Source organism: Pangasianodon hypophthalmus, chromosome 8, assembly GCF_027358585.1.
Source record: "Pangasianodon hypophthalmus isolate fPanHyp1 chromosome 8, fPanHyp1.pri, whole genome shotgun sequence".
Taxonomy (NCBI): Eukaryota; Metazoa; Chordata; class Actinopteri; order Siluriformes; family Pangasiidae; genus Pangasianodon; species Pangasianodon hypophthalmus.
In genome coordinates, this window is record NC_069717.1 from 9,294,296 (window position 1) to 9,320,607 (window position 26,312).

At 37.2% G+C, this 26,312-nt stretch overlaps 3 protein-coding genes across 5 annotated transcripts; 2 read left to right on the top strand and 1 right to left on the bottom strand.

Moving 5' to 3' along the window:
- The first annotated feature begins 919 nt into the window (after positions 1 to 919).
- On the top strand, positions 920 to 10,285 carry LOC113536035 (leiomodin-1). Its single transcript, XM_026929718.3, has 3 exons — positions 920 to 1,620; positions 6,117 to 8,033; positions 9,176 to 10,285. The coding sequence occupies exons 1-3, from the start codon at positions 1,348 to 1,350 to the stop codon at positions 9,200 to 9,202; spliced, it is 2,217 nt and encodes a 738-aa protein (XP_026785519.3). The 5' UTR covers positions 920 to 1,347; the 3' UTR covers positions 9,203 to 10,285.
- Positions 10,286 to 11,942: 1,657 nt separating this feature from the next.
- On the bottom strand, positions 11,943 to 15,754 carry si:ch73-170d6.2 (uncharacterized). The gene is made up of 2 exons (XM_026913035.3): positions 15,631 to 15,754; positions 11,943 to 14,277 (listed from the first exon to the last, which is right to left on the bottom strand). Exon 2 carries the CDS (start codon positions 14,246 to 14,248, stop codon positions 12,587 to 12,589), a length of 1,662 nt encoding a protein of 553 aa, XP_026768836.1. The 5' UTR covers positions 14,249 to 14,277; positions 15,631 to 15,754; the 3' UTR covers positions 11,943 to 12,586.
- A 5,638-nt stretch (positions 15,755 to 21,392) lies between these two features.
- On the top strand, positions 21,393 to 26,286 carry LOC113526970 (CMRF35-like molecule 5). Of its 3 annotated transcripts, none has more exons than XM_034306484.2 (7): positions 21,393 to 21,540; positions 21,820 to 22,164; positions 22,555 to 22,656; positions 22,873 to 22,938; positions 23,181 to 23,225; positions 23,359 to 23,411; positions 24,226 to 26,286. In XM_034306484.2, the coding sequence occupies exons 1-7, from the start codon at positions 21,420 to 21,422 to the stop codon at positions 24,355 to 24,357; spliced, it is 864 nt and encodes a 287-aa protein (XP_034162375.2). In that variant the 5' UTR covers positions 21,393 to 21,419; the 3' UTR covers positions 24,358 to 26,286. The 3 variants fall into 3 exon arrangements, with proteins under 3 accessions (XP_034162375.2, XP_034162374.2, XP_034162370.2); XM_034306483.2 differs by having other exon boundaries at positions 21,396 to 21,540; positions 23,121 to 23,225; positions 24,226 to 26,283; XM_034306479.2 differs by having other exon boundaries at positions 21,398 to 21,540; positions 23,103 to 23,225; positions 24,226 to 26,280.
- The last annotated feature ends 26 nt before the right edge of the window (positions 26,287 to 26,312 follow it).

The following is a 26,312-nucleotide window of genomic DNA, read 5'->3' on the forward strand; positions in this document are numbered from 1 at the left end:
CAAGGGAAATCTTATAGCTATGACATACAAAGACATGCTTTGTAATTGTGTTTTCAACTCTGTGGCAGCAGATGGTCAGGTGTCCACGTACTTTCGGCCATAAAGAACCTTACCCACTGAGCAACCACTGTCCAGTTATTAGAGATTAAATGGCAAACTTTTTGTTTTCTTGAATCATAGTTTCTTTTGTAAAACCTCCTTTAACACATTAGATTTGATCCAAAAGCCAATTAACCAAGGGCTTCAACTCTGGACTTGGATTATCAGATGTAAAATAAAAAATAATAATTTTAAAGCTAATTAAATTTACCATGTTGACATGTTGACAGCATGTTCAAAATATTCAAAATTTTGTTGGCTATGATGAGCAATGTCTGGAGGTCAATCAGTCATGCACATTCTTCAGACTCCATGCCACAGCCAGCTATGCTCTAAAATTATTGGCACCCATAATACAATTTTGCAAGATTTTTTTTAATTATCAGAATTGATATCTAATTTGTTTGGCGACAATTCTGGAGCTGGTTGTTTAGAATACTAAATGTTTTAAGCTTAAACATCCAGTATTAGGACATAATATAGGTTTATTTGAATGCAATATTTCTTTCAAACGTAACATAGTGGTATATTTTCTGCCAATGGCTGGCTTCAAAAATATTGGCACCCCCACAATGAATCTGGTTATCACAGATTTTTCTACATCTTTATTGTGATAGTTGTCATAAGTGTAAAAAAAAAAAAAAAAACTTTACTGCTTGAGTATTAGCTCCTTAGGCCACATTGAAAATACACTATAACTATGAGAATACTGTCAGCTATGCTTCTGAGTTGCTGATGTAGGTGTGCGCAATCAGCTTGTCTCCTGCCCTCTGTGCTTCAGAGAATTTTTTCTTGTGGAAGCAAACCAAGTCCTTTTTAGAATAGTAAGCTGGGATGGCTTGGATGCTTTGGGAGGTGCTGCCCGCCTCCTTGGCACAGATTGGTTTGGTTAATACAGCTGGACTGCGTTCTTGTAATCAGCTTATAGGAGACACTGTTTTGAGCAGAACATCAGTTGTAGCGACAGCTACGAGAACGTAAAGAAACTTTAACCCTGAGTGTTGCTTTAAAAACTGCTTAGACCGTCTTTAATAATATGTCAAAAAATCTGTGCGCTTTGGAATTTTGGACGCCCTGGTGCTCGGGAACGCGGCTGCGCGCGAGCTCGTGATGCTCCATGCGCGCGCAGTCAGCTCGCTGTCTCCAGTCCTGTGCACTTCAGACAAGATTATGTTGAGCAGAGGTTTGGGTTCTCTGCCTCGTTTCTAGAATACTGTGGACAGCTTTATGTAGAGCGTCTTTTCCATAATGTCGAGGAGGAAAGTTCGTCTCGCGCGCTCTGAGCGTACAGTGAGCGAGGACTCGGACATAGACAGCCTGCTGGAGAGCCTGTCTCCTGATGAGGTGGAGGAGCTGGAGAGGGAGCTGATTATCATCGACCCGGATCCCAGTGTGCCGGTGGGGCTCAGGCAGAGAAACCAGACCGAGAAACAGCCGACACGTGGCTACGACCGTGAAGCCATGCTGGACTACTGCGAGCGAGAGACCAAGAAGCTCATAGAGAGGGAGCTGTCCTTTGAGGTGAAGTGTATATGCAAAGCGCACACTAGACACGACCTACAGTATATACCTCGATGTGATGTATACACAGAGTAAAGTGCACACTAGACCTTATGAATAGATTCAAATAAGCCATATGTGTAGCCTTGAATGATCATCACTGACACTAAATATCTGCTCACAGACACTGGGTGATAAGAAAAACAAATATCATTGACAAATATTTAGGCAATGTGAAGTGTATTGCAGGTCAAAAGAGGTCTAACTGTAAACAGCCACATTTAAGATTTTCACTGTATTTGGAATGTGTGCCAAAAGTTGTCCAAATCATATGGAACATGGCGATATGTAAGCCAGAGGAAATGAGTGATGGGCCAGTACTGGAGAAATTTTGAGCGATGGGCCAGTACTGGGCCGTCACTCGTACTCTGTGGGCAATAGTTTAAAGCAGCTGGGCTTGAAAAAATTGCCACTCATCCATGGGGCTTAATCATAACCTTCAGGAAACTAAAAACCTTCTTAGACACCTAAAACTATATTACTTTTTAAACCTTAATCCCTTGTCCTGTCAATGTGTCCAGTGTTACATTCCTCACTCGTTTCTACATACCCTCCTTATTAGTTTTACTGTAGTTACTAAATAATTCATAGTAGTTACTGGTTAATATGTTGTAAAATGGATAACTAAATGATAAGCTGACTTTAAGATATTAGGATGCAATGTATATATGTGTTCATTATAGCCTTTTTTTTTCATGTGTGCAAGTTAGCGATAGTCAACTCAGCTGTACTGTTATTACCTGCCTGGCTTTCAGCACCTACATCCGTCGAGGTGGAAATATCTCATGTGGTGTGTGGCCTGTATCTATGACAAGTATGACAAGTAGAGCTTACTGATTGTACTGAGTTTACAAGGCTGCTAAGGAGACACAGGTGATGAAGTCTAGTTTGTGTATAGATTGGTCAGTCAGATATGGCTGGCATGCACCACTGATCCTTCCTGTCAACACCATGCTTACAGTGGACAGATGGTCACCATCGGGACAGCGAACACTACCAGCTAATTAATGATTATGCTGTAGTAGGGGTCAGCGCCAAAGTCAACAATCTTAACTCAAACCAACATTTTAAAAATGCGTTTACTATTGTGATTTTTTTTTTTTTACCTTCATGTTGTCCTGGTGAGTACAATGAAGCAGTCTAAAATCTTGTTAATGTGACCTCCAGATAATGGAATCTTTTTGTTTCTACCCATCATGGTAATCAAAGTTTTTGGCTTTTGTCAAACAATAGCATGGAACAAGCAATTACATTTTTGCCATTGAAATAATATGAATTCCCCAAAGCATCCTTATTTTTACACACTGATTTAAGGAAAGTGCAAGGAAAATCATATAAATGTGCTATCAGTTGTCTGTACATGACCCAGATGTCTCTCGGTAACTATGTTGTGTGTATGCTACTATAAACACAGGCCTGGCTCAAAGTGGTGTCCCCACCCTCACACTGACACTGTGGATACCACAGGGCACTTTATTACCCACGATGGATATAAACTACACAAACAGAACTGAACTACATGTCATCCGCAACTTTTTTAAATCAAAAATATCCACATGGAATTGATGGGTTATAGCTGGTCGTATGGGGTTCAGTTTGAGTTGCTATAGGACTAAACCAGACTAAGCTCAATTCCCATTACAATTAAGTTCAACTCAAAAATCTACTCAGTAGCACATCTCTGCCCTAAACATTCACTGATCCCTTGTTTGTATGAGGTGAGAGCAAGTGTTGAGTATAAGCCTTAACAGGTGCTGGAGAAAGCTTAGTAAGGTGATACACAGTAAAAAGGCCAAGGGTTCTGTTTAAAATCTATTGAGACATGTTGTTTGCTTTAAATACATCCAGCAAAGCAGAGAAACGCTAGCTCAACACATACAAACACACTTCGTACGTTCACTCTGGGATCTCCTGTTTTTCTAACATTGCTAAGCAATTCTGTCTCTATTTATATTGCTCATAAGTATCAAATTATAAACAACTGAGTCGCTATGGTCATCATACTTATCATAAAACTGATATCAAATTTATCTTTAATGAACAAGCAAATAAAGTAGTCACCATTCCTTTGAATCAGAGCATAAGTTTGCATGGAATATAATTTTTTGGTAGATATAAAAGTACAGTAATGTGTTGTTTTGTGCCAGATGTATAATGTTCATACCACCACCATACAGATTCAGCTCCTCATTTCTTTGGCCAAAATTCCCAGTACAGTTGTGTTTGTAAGTTTTCTCAAATCTGTTAATCTAAGGGAATGTTTCCAGGTTAAATTCTTATTTTAGTAAGTATGCAGAAGTTTTGTCATGCTTTGGGAATGAACATGTGGTCAGAATGCTCTCTCTTTGGAAGTGGAAACGATTAGAACTGAGATGTCTGAACTCTGCTAGGTGGAATTCCAGGCGTGAGTGTTGTTCCTTGATTTTCAGCCTTATAAGGGCAAGTCTGAGGGTTCCAAGACTTCTTCAAACAATGGCACACTAATCTAGCATGCAGGCTCGTTTTTCTAATGGAGACTAAGAATAGCTCAGTGCATTTAACTGCAACCAATTTTTACTGTAATATGCCTAACTACTTTTTAAATAATGTTGACTTGTAAAAATGTAAAGGAACATTTTAACTGAAAATTGGTACTTGGCTACAGTAGTTGGCACACATAATAACAATACATAGGATATGGAATTTCCCAGATGAACAACAAAAAAGAGATCAAACATATAAAAATTAAAGCCCTTTTTATGTCCAATTATGTCCATTTAGATTTTCTTACTATTAGCTATAACTAACTGTAGCTTTTGGGGTAAACTCAGTGTCGAGTGACAAAAGAAGGAATGATGTTTTTCTTTCTGCTGTTTTCTTCTGACTAGTTTGAGCTGGGAATATGAGCTGTTAGGTAATTCCATGTAAGAATCAGAATTTGTGATATGTGTCTGTCAGCTACCTGCCTTATTCCAGCCACAAAACTGAAGTTACTTCTTTTCTGTTTACTCGTCCTCTTGAAAGAAACAACATCTAGTTAGAATATTGGCACTTTAGCACAGTGGTACGCACATCATCACGGTGAGTAGTTCAGTTTTAATACTGAAATATTTAATATTTAATATTCAGTTTAATATTCCAAAAGTAACAGGAATTAACAGAGTGTTTGGACTAAAAAATTGCAGGAGAGTTGCAGATTATTATTCCTACTTTCTTTTCTGTTTTGTTTATTTAGCATTTAACCATAATTTAATTGCATTTCAGGATATACTCAACCACTTTATTAAGGACGCATGTACACCTGGCCATTTTTGCAATTATCCAATCAGCCAATCATGTGGCAGCAGCACAATTAATAAAATCATGCAGATACAAGTCAAGACCTTCAGTTAATGTTCACATCAAATGTCAGAATGGTGGAAAAAAATTGCTACCCCAGTAACTTTGACTGTGGTGCGTTTGTTTAAAGCAGGTTTGTTAATTTTAGAAACTGCTGATCTCCTTGGATTTTCACACACTACAGTCCTAGGGTTTGTGTGAAAAACAAAAAAATATACAGTAACTAGCAGTTCTGCAAGTGAAAATACCTTATTGATGAGAGACGTCAGAGGAGAATGGCCAGACTGGTTTGAGCTGACAGAAAGGCTACGGTAACACAAATAATCACTCTTTACAACTGTGGTGAGCAGAAAAGCATCTCTGAATGCACAATATGTTGAACCTTAAGGGAGATGGGCTACAACAGCAGAAGACCACATTGGGGTCTACATCTGTCGGCCAAGAACAGGAAATTGAGGCAGAAAAACATCACCTGGTCATCACCAATATTCAGCGATCTAGTTTTGGTGAACCTGTGCCCACTATAGCCTCAAATTCCGGTTCTTCGCTCACAGGAATGGAACCCAACGTGGTCTCCTGCTGTTGTAGTGCATCCGCCTCAAGGTTCAATGTGTTTTGCGTTTTGAGATGCTTTTCTGCTCTGACCTCTCTCATCAACAAGCTGTTTCTGCCTGCAGATCTGCCACTCACTGGATTTTTTTTGCTTTTCACACCATTCTGTATAACCTCTAGAGACTGCTGAGAATGATAATCCCAGGTTTTTCAAATACTCAAACCAGTCCATCTCGGATGAACAACCATGCTATGGTCAAAATCCTCATTCTAATGTCAGAATCGAAGCTTTTGGCCTGTATCTGCATGATTTTATGCACCATCCTGATTGGATAATTGCATAACTGTGCAGGTGTACAGGTATTCCTAATAAAGTTGTCATTGGATGTATATTTATTGAGTCTACCCTTAGTTAATGCTTATTAAGTAACATATTTATCATCACTTATTTTTAAAATTTTAAACGATGTTAACTGAGGTATTATGACATATGATTAGTCATAATGACATTGATTATGACATTGACTAGTCTCTATCTTATTCATATTGTAACCTATCATTTTTACTTTGCTGTATGTGTTCTGCAGGGGGAGGCCAAAGGTGAAGGCCGTAGACGGGACCGGCTAAGGAGAACAAGAAGCAAAGAACATCGGAGCTTTTCTAGGTCACACAGCCGTGAAGCATCTGACAAGGATGAGGCCAAAAATGAGGAAAGTGAAGCTCATGTCAAAGAGGAAAAAACTGTGTACAAAAATTGCAAGGATGGAGAAAAAAAAATAGAGGATGAGGTCAAAAAGACCTCTGACATCAAAACAGAATACAGACAAACAGAGAGAGGGAAAGAAATATTAGCAGAGAGGAATTTAGAAAGAGAGGTAGAAAATAAAAATGATAAACAAAGGGAGGCATCTAAGAAAGAGCGGGGTAGCAGCAAGACATCAGAGCTCATCTCCAAACTACAGAAAAAGGAGGATAATAAAGAGAAGGAGAGAAAGGACAATAGTAAGATTGGAGAAAATTTGAGAACAAAAGGGTTGATATCCAAGTTACAGGGCAACAAAGAGGTAGAAAACAGGGAGAAAGAAGAAAAAGAGAAGGAGGTAGAGAAAAAAAGAGAGAGTAGAACAAAAGGACTAGTCTCCAAACTGGAGGAGCAGAAAAGCCAATCAGAACATGGCAGAGTGTCAGAAAGGGGAAGCAGACAAAGAGACCTGGAGGGTCCTGTGATAGAGAAAAAGAAGGAAAAGGAAGAGGAAAAGTGCAGTGAGAAAAGTAGACCCTACTCTGAAAGAGATGCAACTGGAACAGAGAAAAGGAAGGACAGAATGAAAAGGTGGGAGAAAGTGGATGAGATAGAGACGGAGCAAGAAAAACAGAGAAAGGAAGAGAAAAAGCGAGAAAGAGGTAAAGAGGAAGGGAAGAGTTTAGTGAAGAATGCTAAAACTCATAATAATGTTACTGAGACCTGCAGTAGTGGGGATGAGCAGTCTGTCAAAACAGGGGATGAGGAAGAGCATGATGAAGAGGATGATTATATGGACAGTGATACTGGCTCCAGCATGTTTGATGACCTCTTGGAACAGGTGCGCAATGATGATCCTGAACTCACCGAGCTTAACATCAACAACTCTGATGTTATCAAGACAGATACACTGATCCAGTTTGCTGAAGGACTTCGCAGTAACACTCACATTAAAACATTTGCTCTTGCCAACACAAGAGCTGATGATCACGTAGCTTTTGCCATTGCTGGGACTTTACGGAACAACACCACGCTAACAGGAATCAACCTGGATTCCAACCTTCTCACCGGCAAAGGCATTCTGGCTATCATTGAGTCTTTGCAGCACAATGCCACCCTTAAAGAGCTTCGCTTCCACAACCAGAGACACATCTGTGGAGGGAAGACTGAGATGGAAATGACAAAGGTACTACGGGATAATACTTCGTTACTCAAGTTGGGTTATCACTTTGAGCTAGCTGGGCCAAGGATGACCATGACCAACATCCTTAGTCGTAATATGGACCGTCAGCGGCAGAAACGACTGGAAGCACAACGTCTTGCCAAGCAGGAATCTCAGGCAAGCTCAGCGCCCCCTAGTGAAGAGAAAAAGAAGCTCATACCTGACAAGCCCAAACTTAAGCAAACTCCACAGTCCAACCCTGTTGAGAAAAAGCAATCTATATTAGCAAAAGTTTCCAAATTTAATAAACCCTCTTCACCCCCCAAAGCCACTCCACCCTCCAAGTCCACGGCTGCCCCCTCATCCTCCAAAGCAACAGCTAAAAAAGGTGGGCTCACAACAGAGTCAAGCCCAGGACCTCCAGCTCCTCCTCCTCCTCCTGCCCCAGTGCTGGATATTCAGGCACTTCGGAAGTCGTTGACCTCAGTCTCGCAGCGCAAACAAGACAGCAGCCATGTCTCAGCACGTGGAACACCAAAAAGTTCCAGAGATCAGTTGCTGGACTCTATCAGGAACTGCAACATGAACACGCTCAAGAAGGTAAGCAGTCCTAACATGATTACATAAGACGTCTCACTGCCAAATGTCTCTTCGTATAATGCACCATATCGTGATATGATAATGCCTTTTTGAGGTATATGATATATACATATTATATACAGCACATACTATATAAAATATATGCTTTATATAGTAAGCTGCAAGCTACTGGCTACATAAATTCTTATGCAGTGTACATTATGTAGGGATTATTTAGTAAATCCTGATTCTCTGGCAGGAGCCTTCCCAGGGTCCCCGCTCACGCTGTTATGCATGTACCAGTGAAGGAGCCCTGACTGCCCTACCCCACAATGCAACACATGCAGAAAAGCATATACATTAATACATTATACATCCATTATTAGAATTTGAGTAGTCTCTGTGCTATGGGGAACCTTAGATGAGTGGCTTCTTTCTTGATTTTTATGTCGAAAAATCATCCACTTAAATGTCAAAGTACAGTCTTTAACAAGGTCCGATTCATTGATGTTTTTCATTCAAATGAATGTTCACTGGCTGTTCTTTAAAAACAGTTAGAACCTTCCTGACTGCTCATTGGTTACAAATACACACCCAAATACCAATAACATTTCCATATTTATTTCAGATTCTGTGACTTCACGTTCAGTAGCTAGTGTCCTGTGTATCATGTTGTGAGTGACAGAGTAATGGCCTAATCATTCACCTCAATATCTGTGTTTGTCAAGGACCCATTAGTGGCCAGGGCCCTAGGCAGGTACCCAGTAGGTCCAGTCGGTAATCCGTCCCTGACCTTATGGGGTATAAGCGAAGGGCTCACTACATGTCACTCAGGACGCCCTTTTTAATTACTGACTATGGCTGTGTTCAAATAAACAAAGCAAACAAATTTCCTATGGAAAATGTTCGATATTAAAGATTCATTTGTAGTTGCCCTTTTTCAGCTTTATAGTTTTGACAGTTATTGAACAGTAATTAATTTAAATTCTCATTAAACATAGCAACACCTTTTTTAGAAATATCTGGCAGTGTGTTTTCCTGGCACTGATGATCATTTACATCTCGACTACTTTGGATAAACAATTGTGTTTTCCATCCATTCCCCCTCCCTCCCCCACCCCCCAAACCACTTCCCCCAACTATTTGCTATCTATCTCTCTAAGGTCGAGGTTCCTAAGCGGCTGAAGTAGCAGATGGCAGAAAAACCAGAAGAGGAGCGAGTCAGCTATAGTGGATGTCCATGATGGCAATGATAAATGGATAATGAGTCCAGAAGCAAATACAGTACTATTAGAGAACTTTGGTACATTTGAGCGATGCTCACAGAGTATATACTAAAATCAGTTGGATCCTTAATACTATAACAAAATTGGACTTTTTTTTTTAATTTAATAGCTCAATTGAGGATGATAAAACATGAAGATCTTATAATGAGCACACATTCTTTGTAAATCATTTTTAGTTTAGTGCCTATACATTTCTCATATAATTTATTTTTGGGGCTTGAAAATTGTTGAATTGTGAATGTTAACTACGAAATCAAAATTTGTATTAAAAAGGAAAAAAGCCATTAACTACAAGTTGCCTCGAATACGGAATAACACTAAACTGTGCAAGTCTATGAGCTGCTTTTTTTCAGCTACATGAAGTCTAAGCTGAGTTTGTAGTTCAGCCTATTTATATACAGTTACATTAACTCCTTGGGCAGACAATTTTATCTATAGCAATTTACAATCTGCACACATCTGAGTAGATTAAGGGTCTTTCCAAAGGGCCCAACATTGGCTACGTTTACATGCACATGATATTTCATTTAAGGTCTATATTCGAGTTGCATCCATATTCCGAATACGATGTTTATATGCGTACAGACATCAGAATATTCCTGTATACATGAGTTGAGTTGCCATTCCTAAATACCTAGCCTACAGCTAAGCATCTGTTAGCACCCACAATTCCTTGTGGACTGAGCATGCGCATACATCTCCTTTCAGTGGATTTTCTGAATAAGGTGTTTACATGCAACAAATTTCCAATCAAAACAGGCATATTCCAGGGGTGGGGATCGGAATTTGGGGAATCAGAATATTGTCTTAATCTGGATCGGGCAATGGGATTGCGGCATATACATAACTCAATACTAATTAGAATATTACCAAATTCCGATTAATATCAGAATATCAATGTGCATGTAAATGTAGTCAATGTCTCTCAAGCAGTTTTGTTCCAGCTGTCATGAAGAAAAATAATAAAAGCTCACCATCTCCATTACTGTACTTGGTTGCAATGGGTTTTTGTTTCTGGCGTTTGCTACAGTATATTAACAGTGCTTTTGGAGATACATTGTATGAAATATAGCCTAAATGTGGGTTTGGAAAAGTGATTTAGAGTTTAGAGTTACTGTTTAATTCTTTTTTTCTGTAGAACTGGTGGATAATTGATGATCAAAACAATTTCTAACATATCAAAATATTAGGCAGAGTTTACTGTAATAAAAGAAACTGACGTCATCAGCAAAAGCAAAGAATGAGTGAATGCGTGTGGCCTGGGCAGTCCAGACAGAGGTTAAGAGTGTAGCCACACATGACTGGATAAAGCGAACAAGGAAGTGGAAAATAATTGGTTACATGAACAGTGTGACTGGTATTATCTGCTTGTGGATTCCAGTATATGTGTGTGTGTGTGTGTGTGTGTGTGTGTGTTTTTTTGAAAAGATAAACACAAACTTCTGAGATAATCTTGGGATCAAGCTGACTCTTACGGAGGATTGTCACAATGTCTCCAAGACAACGTGATAACTGGATTTTATGCTTTTAAGTACAAAAGATCAATCTGGGTAAAGACAGAATATACTTATTCTTAACATTAAAAGACATTCCAGTAGTTGATTGTTTATCTCTGGTCTCACAAGATATTTCCTTTTTAAACTATAACCTGTAAGTGCTACAGTATTGTAGTATGTTGCTACTACAGTAGCAGCATACTACATTAAGCTGGTGTTAGAATGCTCAGATGCAGATATTCTACTTAATTTTTATATACAGTTGTGGTCATAAATTTACATACACCTTGCAGAATCTGCAAAATGTTAATAATAATAATAAAAAAGGGGGATCATAAAAATTGCATTTTGTTTTTTATTTAGTACTGTCCTGAATAAGCTATTTCACATAAAAGATGTTTACATATGGTCTACAAGACAAAATAATAACTGAATTTACACAAATGAACCAGACAAAAGTTTATATATGCTTGATTCTTAACACTGTGTGTTGTTACCTGGATGATCAACGACTGCTTTTATGTTTTGTGGTAGTTGTTCATGAGTCCCTTGTTTGTCCTGAGCAGTTAAACTGCCTACTGCTCCTCAGAAATATCCTCCAGGTCCTGCACATTCTTTGGTTTTCCGGCATCTTTTGCATATTTGACCCCTTTCCATCAGTGGCTATATGATGTTGAGATCCATCTTTTCACACTGAGGACAATTGAGGGACTCGTACACAACTATTACAAAAGGTGCAAACATTCATTGACACTTAAGAAGGCAACAATAAAGGCAAAAATAGTTTAAAAGGAAATATCTTATGATCTTGTGAATATCTTGTAAACTTTGACCCCAAATGTAATTTATATTGTGTTCACAGTGGTATGCTCCAATCACTAAATGATATAAAATATACAGAATAGTTAAGGCTAAGGTGTGCATAATTTAGGCGTGTCCAGTATAGTAACTGTCTGTTAATCTGAGCTTACTGTTTTTAAACAAATCAGGAAATTAACTCTTTATTTAATTTATAATAAGATGAAATGTACTATATTATGATCACATTTGCAATTAACAAATATTTTTATATGAATAGGTAGCTACTATTGGAGAGACATTCTCAAGTCACTTTCGAGTAATTGATATTTTGTTAGCTGCTGTTTATATTTTGATATTAGATGCAGTTTAAATTCTGCATAAAGAAGATATAAGAATTACATTCTCTCCACAAACCTTTTATACTAGAGTAGGCTGCCTTGAATCTTGTTTTGGGATTTTTTTGCATGACCTTTGGAGAATCCAGTATCAGAATGTATGTAATATCTAAAAATACTTTGAAAGGTAAAACAGAGATGGATAAATGTATTGATTAATGTAGTATTTATTGAAAAATTACAGCAGAGATTTTGTATACATTGAATAATAAGAAGACAATCAGAACAAAAAAATCTTTAATTTTTATATCTATTTAATTAACAAAACATGCAAATGATCTTCAAAATGCAAAATCTTCTAATTTTTTTTGGTCAGTCACTTGCATTTAGAACGTGCAGTAGACACTATGCTGTAGTAACATACTTGCAGTTAAGCAGGAGAAAAAAAAATCACATTTACTTTGATCCGAGAAAAACAAAAGTAATAGGCATACTGAAAATGAAGAAAAGACTTATCTGACTTTAATCGCCTGATGTATACACTCAGAATTTAATCTGGATTTATAGCTAAATAATTTTCTTTGCAAGAAGTAACTGATTTATTTCACTGTTCTCTCACTGCAGTATTCTAGCACTGCAAAGCTATGCTTCATTTTCTAGTTTCCCAATGTTCTGTTATACCATTGTTTAATATCGTTATACACACCACGGACTTTCTGACCAATGCCTTGCCTTGTCTTCAAAACCTTCTCGTGTTCAGTAAGTGGTTCTCCTTTCTCCACCTTCTGCAGAATCAAAGCACGTTTTTTTAACTCTTCCAACTCAGCAATGCGCTTTTTGAACCCTGCTTTGGCCGTCTGCTTCTCAGACTCAATCAGTAGTTCAATGTAATCTGGTGTGGACAAGGGATCTGGGCGAAGAGCAATTTCCTTCAGACGTGTCAGGCTTTTGGCAAGTTTATCATTTAAATCCAAGACTTTGATTTGTACATCGTAATATTCCTCCTCCAACTGCTTGATGATTTTCTCTATTGTCATATTTCTCCCCAAAGCTTCTTCAAATTGCTTTTTCAGGTTTGCATACATTCTTTTCTCTTTCACAGTTTCAGTTTCAAATCTGTACAGCATGTTGTGATGCACATTCCAGATGCATTGACCAGGACACACTGTACAGCTGCCATTTTTCATTGCTGCACAACCATGTTTCTGTTCATCATCTGAAATGTTACATGGATAATGGCAGGTGAAGTTGCAGCCAAGGCAATTTGTCACAAATCTTCCCCTTTCAAGGTCAACCTTCTTACTCTTTTCTATTTCAACCTCATATTCAAAATTTTCATTTTCCTTTATGATATTCTGATTTTGTTCCAGTGCTGCTGTTGTCATTCTGATTTCATCAAGTTTTGCCAGACCGGTTTGGATGAGTGGCTGAACTCCAGCTACAACTGCCTCCAGGTGTTTGCGTTCAGACAGAACTTCTTTTGTGAGCTGAAGACTTTGGGTCTCCATTGTCTCCAGGTGATTAAAGAATCGTTTCATGCTTCCTTTTCCCATTTTCCAGAACATTTCATCAAAGTTGTCTTCATCATCCACCTCTATATTCTGGGCAAAAAGTGCAGAATTGTTGAATTTGAAATGGAGGAATGTTCCATCTTCCTTTTTTACACAAGGGATATCAGCAGCTTCAATGGCCTCTAGTACAGGAGGTTTCTGCCCATCAGCAAAGGTGATCATAATGGTGATATTGTTTGCAATGTCCTTTCCAAAGATTGAAAGAATGGCTTCAAAAATGTATTTCTGGGTTTGGGTTAGTCGAGCTAAAGCTGACTGTACCACAAAACAAACAGCATCAAGACCAAGAATGCCATCTTGTTCAGAGAAGAACTTTCTAATTTTCTCAGTGATCTCCTTGTCTTGGGAGATTCCCCTGGTGTCTCCAAACCCTGGTGTGTCTATGATTGTGACTGAATAGGGAATCTGGAAGTCATTTTGATAGTGAAGCTGATATGCTGTAACCTCTGATGTTTGGCTCTCGGCTTGTGTTTTACTGGTCTGCTCATCTATCAGTTTAAATCTGCATGTATCACGCCACTCCACTCCCAGTATATAATTGATCATGCCATTAATGAGAGTGGTCTTTCCAGAGCCAGTGGCACCCAGGAGCATTATTGTTTTGTTTGGGTGAGGGTTACAAGAACTTCCAAAGTCTTTTTTGCGAAGATCATCTCTTCCTGTTTTCTTCAGATTCAGTAGATACACTGAGGGATTACCAGTGCTTAGTTTAGTGTAGTTGTTATTGTTTTTAATTTTGGTCTCCATATTGTTGCTTGTTTTGCTCTGGTGGTTATCTGATAAATATGAAAAGATATGCAAAAAAAAAGAAATATGGTAGAGCTCATAAGAAAGATTGTAAACCAATTGTGAAGGCATGAAGGAGTATTAACTTATTATCTTATCTCGTATCTACCCCATTCACACAGTTTAAGAATTTATCTAGCGAATTATTTTTTACACGAGTTCTGTAAGTGAAATCTAATAATATCATTGCGAGAATTTCACTGTGGCAGCAGATCGACAGATTTTAGTGGACATCTGGGCAGCACACCTCAACACATCTGTTATAACACGTTATACAACAATATATTTTTCTACCTAAACATATTGTTACAATTATGCCATTTTAAACACTGTTTTATTGTTATTTTTGTTATTATTTTCAGTGTGAAATTATTATCCAACTAACTATCGACTTGTACATTTTTCATAGCATTTTAAAGCCTTTTTTTTTTTTAAATCTCAGTAATGACAGAACAAAAGTCTAATGACAGATTTTTTTAATTTTTTTAATTTCTTATGTCTCATTCTAGTTCAATTGCTCTTGAATGTACCATAAATGCTTTTGAATGTAAAATACATTAAACTTATACAATTAATGTAATTAATTTCATCATATACAAATGCAAATACGTTAAAGCTCTTTAGAGCATGTGCCTTATGACTTGTATTTTTGGACATAAATAGCAGCTTTAGATTTAAGACAGGAATAAAACATGACATAGTTTGCTCTTTTAGGAATATAATCAGTGATTGGCTGCATTGATGTTACCTCCCTGAAGTATATTATTTTCCAACAACAGCATATCCCAAAGTGTTTTGTTCCTCACATCACAGCAATTGGCCAACAAATACAGTTTGTTATTTATAGCACTTCATATTTTTTTTTAATCATTTTATAGTTACACAGCACTGAACGTGGAGGCTCCTTCTATAAATGTTAAATCAAGATCTCTTCTTACAGAAGGATTCACAATGATTATACATTTTTAAATATAAGAATTATTTGCCTTAGATTATGTGGAATATCTACCATTTAAGTCCCTGTGAATTAGCATTTGTATGTGTTGATATAAACTTGCCATGCAGCTGCACCACTGTCAGAGCTTCTGTTGCAGAAAATTACACCTTGTGACTAAGCAGTGTTGAGAATTCAACAGTGCTCTGGCATAAACATTTCTTGACTACCTCATTTCTGAAGCAAAAGGGTATTACTTGGTGTAGAAGCCCTACCCTGGAATGTTGGCCCAAAGGCTAGCAATTAAATTTCATTTAGTCTAAACGTTCAGGAAAATCTAAGTTTTAGATGATGTATTTTGTTAAATATAACTAGTATGATGAATGAAACAAAATTATGCAGCACTTACCTGGTAGGGTATGCAATTCAAGGCACTGGTCTTGGCCAGTACAGGCTGTTTATATAGCACCTTTAGGACCCTTCCTTTTTTGGAAAGTACCAGTGATCATTCACTATGCTCGACTTAGTTTCACTTACATAGGAAGCACAAATGAATGATTATGAACTTACATTTTCAAGAAAATGAAAGTACAAATGAATGCTTATGAACTTTCATTTTCAAGAAAATGAAAGTACAAATGAATGCTTATGAACTTACATTTTCAAGAAAATTATTCAACAGAAATGAATGAAGAGATTTTTGACAATATCACAATATGACAAAAAGTTCATTGTAATAGTGCAAATGTAACTTGGTATAGAAATAAGCTGTAGCTAAGCAGTGACTTATTTAATTTTGCTAATTTAAAGAAAATAGAATTTGGCAGATAAATTGAAGATTTTTGAAAAATTGTGGAAGACAGATTAATAGGAAAAGAAAGATGAGTGGTTCTAATTATATCAGAAACACATTATATTAGCTCTACAATGAGAGAATGATAGTTGGTTGTCCAGAACTACATCTAAAAATATGAATACAGTTTTTCACAGCTCCACGCATTTCATGTTACCATACATTTCTTTTGGCAAGTCAATTAGGGCCTCTACTTTGTTTACATCAGGGGTAATTTTAAAACAATCAATTAGAGACAGATTTATTTGAGCTTTAATTCACTATCAGAAATCCAGGGGGGTCAAAAGTTTGCATACACCAAGTTGATTGTCTCTTTAACAGTCAAGAAATTGATGAAATGACTTTTAGAAGCTGATTGACCAATTGTCACAATTAAGTTAATTGGGAGTGCACCTGTGGCCCAACTTTACCATCATGGGAAAATCCAAGCAACTTAGCCTCCGAAAACAAATTGTGGACCTCCAATTTACAAACAACTGAATATACCATAAGCATCTGTACGAACAAGTGTACACAAATATAAAAATACTGGGACCACATAGACACTTCATCGTTCATGAAAGAGGCACCAATTAACTCCCACAGGTTCATTGGTCCAAAAGGTTCAACTGAAGCCCGAGACAACAACAAAGTAAGTGGTGATGGAGTTGAAGACAAAAGGTACCAAAGTATGTACATCCATCAGTTAAAACAGTTCTGTCAGGAGGAATGAGCAAAGAATTCTGGCAAGGTATTGTGAGAAGCTTGCGGATTCAAATTCAAGCAACTGAAAAGCAATGCCACCAAATACTATCAAAGTGTATATAAACTTCTGACCCACTGAAAATCTGATATAGTAAATAAAAGCTAAAATAAATCTGTCTCAGCTATTAATTTGAAATAAAGTAGATACAAAAATAAAGTAAATACCCTTTTGACTTATCACAGGCCAAATATGAGTATAAAATGTGGATAGAGGACAACTTAACAACTCTTACTCTTATGTGGCAGGGCATCCAAATACTCACTGACTACAGAGATCAACACTATCACCTCAATCAGTAATGTCTCCCTTCCTGAAGAGATCAACATCTTCTATGCTCACTTTGATCAGGGGAACAGAGAACACAGGACCATCAAAGCCGAGCTTCCATCCGGTGACATCCGGCAATCCAGAGTGACTAACAAATGGCTCTCTGAGATGGCATGAGGAAGAAATCATGATAGAAACCAGACTTGAAAAGGAACACATCCTCTTCTGAGTGAAAATGGATAGTGGGATTATAAATCATTGCAGTAGACAGATAGGTAAAGAAAAGGAAAACAGTCCTGCATGTGTTGAAAGGATATTGAGGGTATGATCATATTGTGACTGCAAGTCCTGGGATGAGCATGTGACATGGTGTTCATGCAGCGCTGACTTCTGATCACTAATGTATTATTTCTCCTAAAATCTATCTAAAGGCAACCTGATGGATTAACTTAACATAATTAGATCAATCAGAAAACATTTGTAGCTGACTAAGCCTGTACACATCAAGAAAATGTAGGTTCAAGTAGCAACATTGTTTTAGGTCACATTTAGCAACCAGGCCATCAAACACAGTGACAAAGATTTGGTATGCTCTCTACACTAAGATGAAAATTGCTGAAGATGGTTGTATGTAAATTTTTTAATAACTGAAATTCGTTTCCTGAATGTAATGCATATTTTTTTCAACCACTGTGTAATCTTTCTATAATATAATTTCATAATAGTAAGTGAAAATAGAATTAATATATTTCATAATTTGAATGAAAACCTGCTCAAACAACAAAGAATAAAATGTCTTCATTTTATATCAGAGCTCTGGCATCAGCTGTTTCAAGTTTCCTTCCTGTAGTGTTTACAGCACTGTTTCTTCCTCCTGCTTACTGTGAGAAACCAGAAGTGGTCTCTTAGACCTCCTCTGCTGACTCCTACATCATGCAGCTCACCTCAAACACAAGACACAGCTTTATGTACATGATAATTTGTGTCTTGCACCGAGGAGAGGTTTCCGTCTGGCCACGCTGCCATAAAGCCCAGATCAGTGGAATGTTGCAGTGATGGTTGACCTTCTGCAAGTTTCACCCATCTCCACACATGATCTCTGGAGCTCAACCAGAGTGACCATCGGGTTCTTGCTGACCTCTCTTACCAAGGCCCTTCATCTCCGATTGCTCAGTTTGGCTGGGCAGCCAGCTCTAGTAAGAGTCCTGGTTGTTCCAAACTTCTTCCCTTTAAGAATTATCTAGGCCTTCACCCTTCAATGCAGCAGAATTTTTTCTCTGACTCCACATCACCCCATTTTTTAGCTCAACTTCACCCAACAGCCCTCAAGATACAGCAAATGCATCAAGACACTTCTCTGTATGTGGGTGCTGGAATGAACTTTCCCTAGTTGTCTGAAAAACTGAGTCACTGGCTACCAAAATAAAACTTGACCTATACTCTATTTTTGTAACTAACGCTCAAACTAACCTCTCTCTAACAGGGCTTTAGCTTAATAGTTGTCCTAGACTCTGGCCTGCTCATAATAACAACCAACCTTGATGCTGATTTTGATTGTTATCTTATCATGTACCTTATCATGTAATGTACCTGTCACTTTCTATTCAGGGTAGAAAGGGTTCTGTTGATCTATTATATGTGTAATGAGTCACTAAGTGCTTCTCCCCAGACTTGTGCCTTGCCACAGCCTTGTCTCTGAGCTCTGCAGGCAGTTCCTTTGACCTCATGGCTTGGTTTTTCCTCTGATATGTTAGACTATTTTTAGCTGTTAGACGTTATAGAGACAGGTGTGTGCCTTTCCAAATCATGTCCATTCAACTGAATTTGCCACAGGTGGACTCCCATCAACATGTAGAAACATCTCAAAGATGATCCAGAGAAATGGGATACACCTGAGCTAAATTTCAAGTGTCATAGCAACCGGTCTGAATACTTGAGCCAATGTGATATTTCAGTTTTTTCTTTTTAATAAATTTGCAAAGATATCACAAATCTGGTTTTTGTTTTGTCATTATGGGGTATGGAGTGTAGAGTGATGTGAAAAAATATTTAAAGCATTTTAACATTCTAGGGGCCGAATACTTTCTGAATGCACTGTATATCATATATATGATTCTGTCTTCCTCACATATTCAAATAGTTAACTCATGACAGCAGTCCTCCAAACAACTAGGAAGAACTAGTTGACTTACTATATATTATTCACACATTAACAGAAGCCTGAGGTTTCACACTTGGGCTTATACTCAGCTGCACATAAATGTTCAAACTGTGTATTTATTTCAATTTTTATTTGTATAGTGCTTTTAACAATGGACATTGTCACAAAGCAGCTTCACAGAAATATATAAATTCCGGATATAAATTTAAAATTTATAAATTTATCCCTAATGAACAAGTCAGAGGCGATGGTGGCAAGGAAAAACTCCCTGAGAGCGATATGAGGAAGAAACCTTGAGAGGAACCAGACTCAAAAGGGAACCTGACACCAGATGTAAACCATTTCCCTTCTATAACTGTATACTATATAATTTGTGTAGCCAAGAACTTATGAGGTTATGAGCAACTTATGAATATGAGCATCAGAGTCATTTCTGAATTCATTGTAGTTTTAACTTGAAGTCTATTTTGTTGAAGTTAATAATTGTTCAATGATGGAGACTTGAGTGCAAAACCGTTCATAGCAATTGCAGTCCTAAGGCTATCCAAGGAAGAACATCCACAGCCATCTTTATGGTTTCAATGTGGTTGATCTTTAGGCTGTCCATGTGGGGCCATCTTCAGCAGCAGCTGAGGATGGCTTACCAGAAGTAGGGCATCAGGATGGATCAGGCAGGGCCAGAGAGCAGAAGGGGTCAGGATCACTGGTATCTCAGGAGTAGCATGTGTAGCTCGACAGAGAGAGAGAGAGAGAGAGAGAGAGAGAGAGAAACACAGATTATTATGTGAGAATGATCATGCTCTCTCTGTCACACACACAATGTGAGTGCAAGCAGGGACTCTGGCAATACTAGCTATGACAGCATAACTAAAATGGAGAGCCAGAAGAAAGACATGAGGGCACCCTGCAGCCACTCCACCATCAAAGCCATGCCACCATCTTACCTGGGAGGTAAGACAGGCAATATGATGCTTGCTTTCATATGTAGCCATTGCATGTGTTGCATTGCATTGAATGGATATATTCTCTCTCTCTCTCTCTATATATATATCTATCTATCTATCTATCTATCTATACATATATATATATATATATATATATATATGTATCTATCTATCTATCTATATATATATATATAGATATAGATAGATAGATAGATAGATAGATAGATATAGAGAGAGAGAATATATCCATTAAATATACATACATACACACAGAGCATGCATGAGACCAAAGGGAATTTGAAGATAACAAAAAAGTTTATATTGTTTGCTTCCAGCTATTTGCCATTTTCAATTGCTAAGTGTGGGATTCTTTTTTTTTTTTTTTTGGCTTTTGTCCTTTCCCCAACAATAAATAAATTCAATTTATTGTCTGATCAATAAATAAATCAGTAAATAATTGCATTTAACATTTTGTTCAACCCTATATATTTTTCTGCAGTTTTTATGGTTAATCTTTGCATTTTAAATGTTCAAAGGTACTTCTGTGTTTAAGGTGTTGTGCAGCATTTGCTTTTGCTCTCTTCCCTCTCTTCATTAATTATCTCTTTGATTCAGCTTCACATTTGTACCTTCTTATTTCCTTGTCTGCAGTTACAGGATTCTCTTATATTCTCTAATAATATCTGTTTACTGAAACTCTATATGTTATTACTGCCAATGTTGCATTCAGTGTTAAATTTAAGAGCATTGAAGGTCTGTGTGACATATGAGGAGTAATCTAAAAAAAACTGGTTACAGAACAAAATATTCTTATGACACTTTATGCTGTGATCAGCTATCCATTGTCCAGAAGAAGGCTGGTGGTACTTCATTTTTAATAATTGAAGTTTATAACTGAGTTTCATGAATGTAATACCTAGATTGCACAGAAAGATGGCAGCATGAAGATAGACATTACCTTCTGCAATCAAGCTAAAAAAATGTTTATCTTTTTCTTTTCTTTTAAACCACAGTGTTTCTTTCTTATATCGTTTAATTTAGGCTTATGTTCAAGCAAGAAATCTGAAGTAATATAATTCATAAGTTCCAAAAAAACTTGCTCAAACAACAAAGAAAAATATGTTCAATCAGAGGTCTGATGTACTGTCTGGTTCCTGTTTCCTTCCTGTAGCAGTGACGTCACTGCTTCTTGTGAGGAACCAGCAGTGATCTCTCAGACCTCCTCTGCATGCAAGCATGCAGACCAGACATGTATAGTTATATAGCACATTGTGCTGAGTTTAGAAAGAAGGCTGGTGATGTGCAGAAAACAATGCAAACTTTTCTGAGGACTCTATCCTTTTTCCAAGGTAAATTAATTGCTTATTGATTTTTTGTGTAGTGTTGGATAAATGCATATTTTCATTACCAGATAGATATTGTCTTTTCAAGAGTTAGTATTAATGGCAATTTAAATTTAAGGGTATAAAACATACATGCAATTATAATACTTGTGACTTGCCAAACATTGCACTACATTATACAAAACCTTATATCTGCATGAAGCATTTATTAAATTTTCATTTTTGATGTCTTACACTCTGAGCAAATGTTTACAAATGTTTTTTTTGCGTGTGTGTTTTTTTTAGTTCTGATATGTGTGACAATGAAGACTTTCAAGGCTGAAAGTGTTTTTACTGGAACAGAAGGAGGCAGTGTGGATATCTCCTGTAAATACGCTGATGGATATCAGTATACACCCATGTACTTCTGTCGTGATCCATGCACTTCTTCTACTCATGTCTTAATTCGATCTGAGACGGCTGATATGGTCGACTCTAAGGGAAGATACACTGCACTAAACACTGTCTCTGCACGTCGCTTCTCTGTCACCATCAGACACCTTACATTAAAGGACTCTGGAGTTTATTACTGTGGAGTGGACAAATGGTTCTTTGACAAGTTGACTAAAGTAAAGCTTACTGTCAGTAAAGGTATACATGACTATAATATCCAGCTTCTGAATACCTGAAATAATATGTATCAGTGTATTGTAGATCCTAGCTGTATATGTTTTGTTGCTTCAACTTTAATAATTCAAGCACTGTAGAGCTATAGATTGAGTAACAATAGGTTGTCAATATCAATAAAATATGAATACTTGTGCTAGCAAAATTAAAATTTTGTGGCATGCAACAGGTGAATAAAAAGTGATGCAAGTATGGAGTTACACTGATTTATGTGCACTGATGTAAGCATGTTTTTTTTTTTTAACATTCTGCTTGGGGCATTAAGTTGGAAGTCAACTCATGATTTCCTGATTTGGTTTGAACTGTATTGCAACTTCCTGTGTACTTATGATTCATGTTGACTCTTACACACAGCAGTTCCGACTGTGTCTACACATGCTCCAGTGTCCAGGCAGGATCAAAGCCCTGAAGTTACACAGCTTCCCTGTGCTACAACAGCAATATCAAGTACTGCAGGTAGAGAACATAAATGCCATTTAGCACGCTCCAATTAAAAAACTCCTTCCTCGCTGTTAACCAGCATCAAGTCATACTGGGTTCAAGTGAACATAGTTTGATAAATCATCTTATACAGATTTGATTGTCGTACTGAACATTTAGATCATGTTTTAGAGTAAATACACATGAATTTCTTGTAAAAACTTGTACAATGTAGATATTTTTTGCTTTCAGATAATTTCACCTCATATGAAGAAGCAACATCCACAACTCAAACTCAACATTCTTTAGACCCACACGGTAAACAGTTAATTTTTTACAATTCTGTTCCGCAATATTCAATATTTTAAATTGCCTGCTTAGTGATCAAAGTGGGTTCCTGAATAATGAATTACTAAGATTAAGTTGATCTTTCATTTTCACTGATTATAGCCATCTGAATTAACTATTTCATTCACTTTCAGTTATTACTTTTCCAACAGGACAGCTGCTTGTTGTTTGTGGAGGGGTGCTGGGCCTAATGCTCTGCTGTGTTCTTGCAGCTCTTGTGATTCTTTACAGAAAGAAATCCAGCACACACATCACATGTAAGTGAAAAGATTATGTTTAGAAGTGCACAGCCAATATAAAACATAAAAATGCTCGAAGAAGTGTTTCTATTTGGTACCATATTCTCAGCATGAATTTCTGTATTTATTTATTTTTCTTCCTGATATTTAGCTTTGAAACCACCTGCTCCTGAAAACCAAATTTCACACCCACCACCTTATCAGGTATGTTATACTGAGTGCAGAACCAGAACCACTACTCTCATAAGAAAAAAAAATATGTTAAGCATAACTATTTTAGGATTTTTCATTGTTCATGGGAATCTTTTCACTAAATTGAATCCTTTCACTGGACTTTGGTAAAGAAACATCAGGAAATTGTTCTACACTAAAGCAACCTGTAAATAAAAAAAATATGGTATTCACAGTTTGTGAACATGTCTTATTCAAAACAGGGTGCATCTGAAAACCAAACAAGCTGTGTTTTTGGGCACTGAAAATATTGGTGTACCATTAAATTAATGTTAAATTGCCCCTAGGTGTGAATGAGTTTGTGAGTGTGTGTATGGTGTCCTATGATCGACTGGGTGTATTCCTGCCTGTTACCGGGATAGGCCCCAGATCCAACATGACCCTGGCCAGAGTAATGTGGTTACTGAGAATGAATGAATGAATGAATAATAATAATAATCTAATTTCTAATCCAATTATCTAAATTAATGCACTGGAGACTTTTGAAGTCTGCCCTGTAGCTTCCTGAATCATAATAAAAACAATAACATTCCTATCGTTGTTGTATTAGATAACAAATAGTGTAGAAAGAGCTCTGTGGAAGTTTAAGTTATTTTGTATGTAAATGGTAAAAACACACAAAAAACTCTTTAGGGATTTTAATATGTGCGTCTGTGGAAAACATTTGTTCATATTTGCACATGCATTGAAACAGTGACGTCAGTGCAAATATCTCTTACGTTATTTTTACACCTTGTCTGTACTGCAACTAATTGAATGCCATTTCTCTCACACTCTTTCTATCAAGGAGGACTTTTGCCATGTGTATGATGAGATGTTGGCTGTGTATAGTTTAGCTGGTCCAGCTACAGCAGATGATTCTTCAGCCACGTACAGCACCATTCAGCTCCCCGCTCAAGCAGATATAGCTCCTCACTGAAAACAGTTACAGCACCCTATATATGTGAGGTGCATCATACACAAAGGTAAAAACCATTCTGTGCATTTCAAAAAAATAAGCACTCTTTGGGGGACACAAGTTTTCTTTTTAGCTGATTACTGTCTTATTTACACTTCTATATTCCACATATATTTAAACAACTAGCAAGAAGTGAGACTTGACATACTATATTTTCATTATTAAAGTTGAAAGTCTACACTTCGGTCACATATTGATTGCTTCATTTCAAATCCATTGTGGTGGTGTACAGGGGCAAAATTACAAAACTTGTGTCACTGTCCAAATACGTATGGACCTGACTATATTAGCAGAAAAAATGACAGATTGACACATGGCCATTAACCCAGTCCTTTCGTGTGACAGTAAGGCTTATTTTATCAAGGATCAAAAACTGTTCCCTCATCCTTAGCCTCTTCTACATCAAACAACTTCTTAATTGTCTTGTACCACCTATTTCGATCTCCAGATCTCAGCTGGTCTGCTTCATCTTTGAGATACTTCCTTTTGGTTTGTCTCACAAGAACAGTTTACTGTTGCTGCAGAAGGCCTCTTGCCTCTCATAAATGGCGTTCTTTATATATCATCCATGGTTTGTCATGGGTCCTGACTTTACTTCTTTTGTATATTACTGTGTTGTCACGAATGTGTTGCATTGTGCTATAAAATGTCTACTTTCTGCTGTGGCTGTGATGTCTATATCATATACTTTGGCAAAGTCCTCCTGATTGAGACCCCAGGAACCGCTTTGACTTGGCAGTGCAGAGATGTCTCCTAAAACATTTAGATATTTGTTTGGACCAGGAACCTGCTTACCAGAAAATGGTCTGATAATCTGATCCTCCATGCAGAGGGAGATGTTCAACTTCTTTGTAGAGACCACTAATATTTGTGATGATAGAATCCAGTTGACTGACCCCACATGTTGAGTTCTTCACAACTTGTTTTAGACTGTATTGATAACACAAAGAAGTGTACTTAAAAGTGTCTGTATCTCCTAGAATGACAATTCCAGGAAGTATCCACAGTATCATACTTAGGCACTGATTCAAGTATTCCGTAACTTCAGTGTCCACGAGTGACTCTCCTTGGAAGAGGAGGGGGATATAGATCACAGCAAATATCAGACAGTTCAAACCATGTGGGAGTCGTTAGGGTCTGAGCCATATCCACAGATACTCAAAGTGACTTCCTTTCAGCTCGACCAGTCACTTTTGTGGTATACTCCAATTGACGTACAGAGCATGTGTCTAATACATGAAAGGCTTCATAAATTGGATCTCAGTATATTATTCTCTGTGTCTGATGCGGGTTTAACACAACTAAAAAAAATCCTTACTAAGATTCTCTTAACCAATTAGTAGCATTGTGCAAGTTTTTCAGCTACGTTAGGTAGCTGAAGTCAGGTATTATAATCTTATAGATTAAGTAGCCATGGACTCTTATTTTTAAACAAAATATGACTGTATGTGATCAGAATTTAAAAAAAATTGGCAAGCAACAGATGAAAGAATCTCACCCTGTCAGAGTAAATACAGTGATGTTTATATAAGTGTATGAAGAAACACTGACTTAAACAATAATTTCGTTTGTCTGCTTGTGGTCTTAAATTGAAAGTTAAGTCACAATTCCATTCAAATATCTTGGTCTGAACTGTACTGCAATTTCAGGTGTCTTCAATCAGATATCACATGAGCAAGGATCATTCACAAGTTAAACAAAACTTACAGTTGTGTTTCTTATTTTCCAGTATTGTTTAATCATTCGCACTTAATGATATTCTTAATTACCTGCTTAATGATCAAAATGAGTACCTGAATAAATAAATCATTAAAAGAAAAATGGCTAATATTACTGTGTTGATCTTAACTGAAAACCTGCATTCAATGACTACCAACTGCTATTAATGTTTCCTAATTTATAAATGTTCCATGACT

What these genes read in the sequence shown, in the direction of transcription:
- si:ch73-170d6.2 (XM_026913035.3), bottom strand. Translation starts at nt 14,248, where the DNA reads ATGGAGACCAAAATTAAAAACAATAACAACTACACTAAACTAAGCACT.
- LOC113536035 (XM_026929718.3), top strand. Translation starts at nt 1,348, where the DNA reads ATGTCGAGGAGGAAAGTTCGTCTCGCGCGCTCTGAGCGTACAGTGAGC. An exon ending in AGAGGGAGCTGTCCTTTGAG is followed by an intron (nt 1,621 to 6,116) that starts GTGAAGTGTATA and finishes TGTGTTCTGCAG; the next exon opens with GGGGAGGCCAAAGGTGAAGG. An exon ending in ACATGAACACGCTCAAGAAG is followed by an intron (nt 8,034 to 9,175) that starts GTAAGCAGTCCT and finishes TATCTCTCTAAG; the next exon opens with GTCGAGGTTCCTAAGCGGCT.
- LOC113526970 (XM_034306479.2), top strand. Translation starts at nt 21,420, where the DNA reads ATGCAAGCATGCAGACCAGACATGTATAGTTATATAGCACATTGTGCT. An exon ending in AGCAATATCAAGTACTGCAG is followed by an intron (nt 22,657 to 22,872) that starts GTAGAGAACATA and finishes TTTTGCTTTCAG; the next exon opens with ATAATTTCACCTCATATGAA. An exon ending in CACACCCACCACCTTATCAG is followed by an intron (nt 23,412 to 24,225) that starts GTATGTTATACT and finishes CTTTCTATCAAG; the next exon opens with GAGGACTTTTGCCATGTGTA.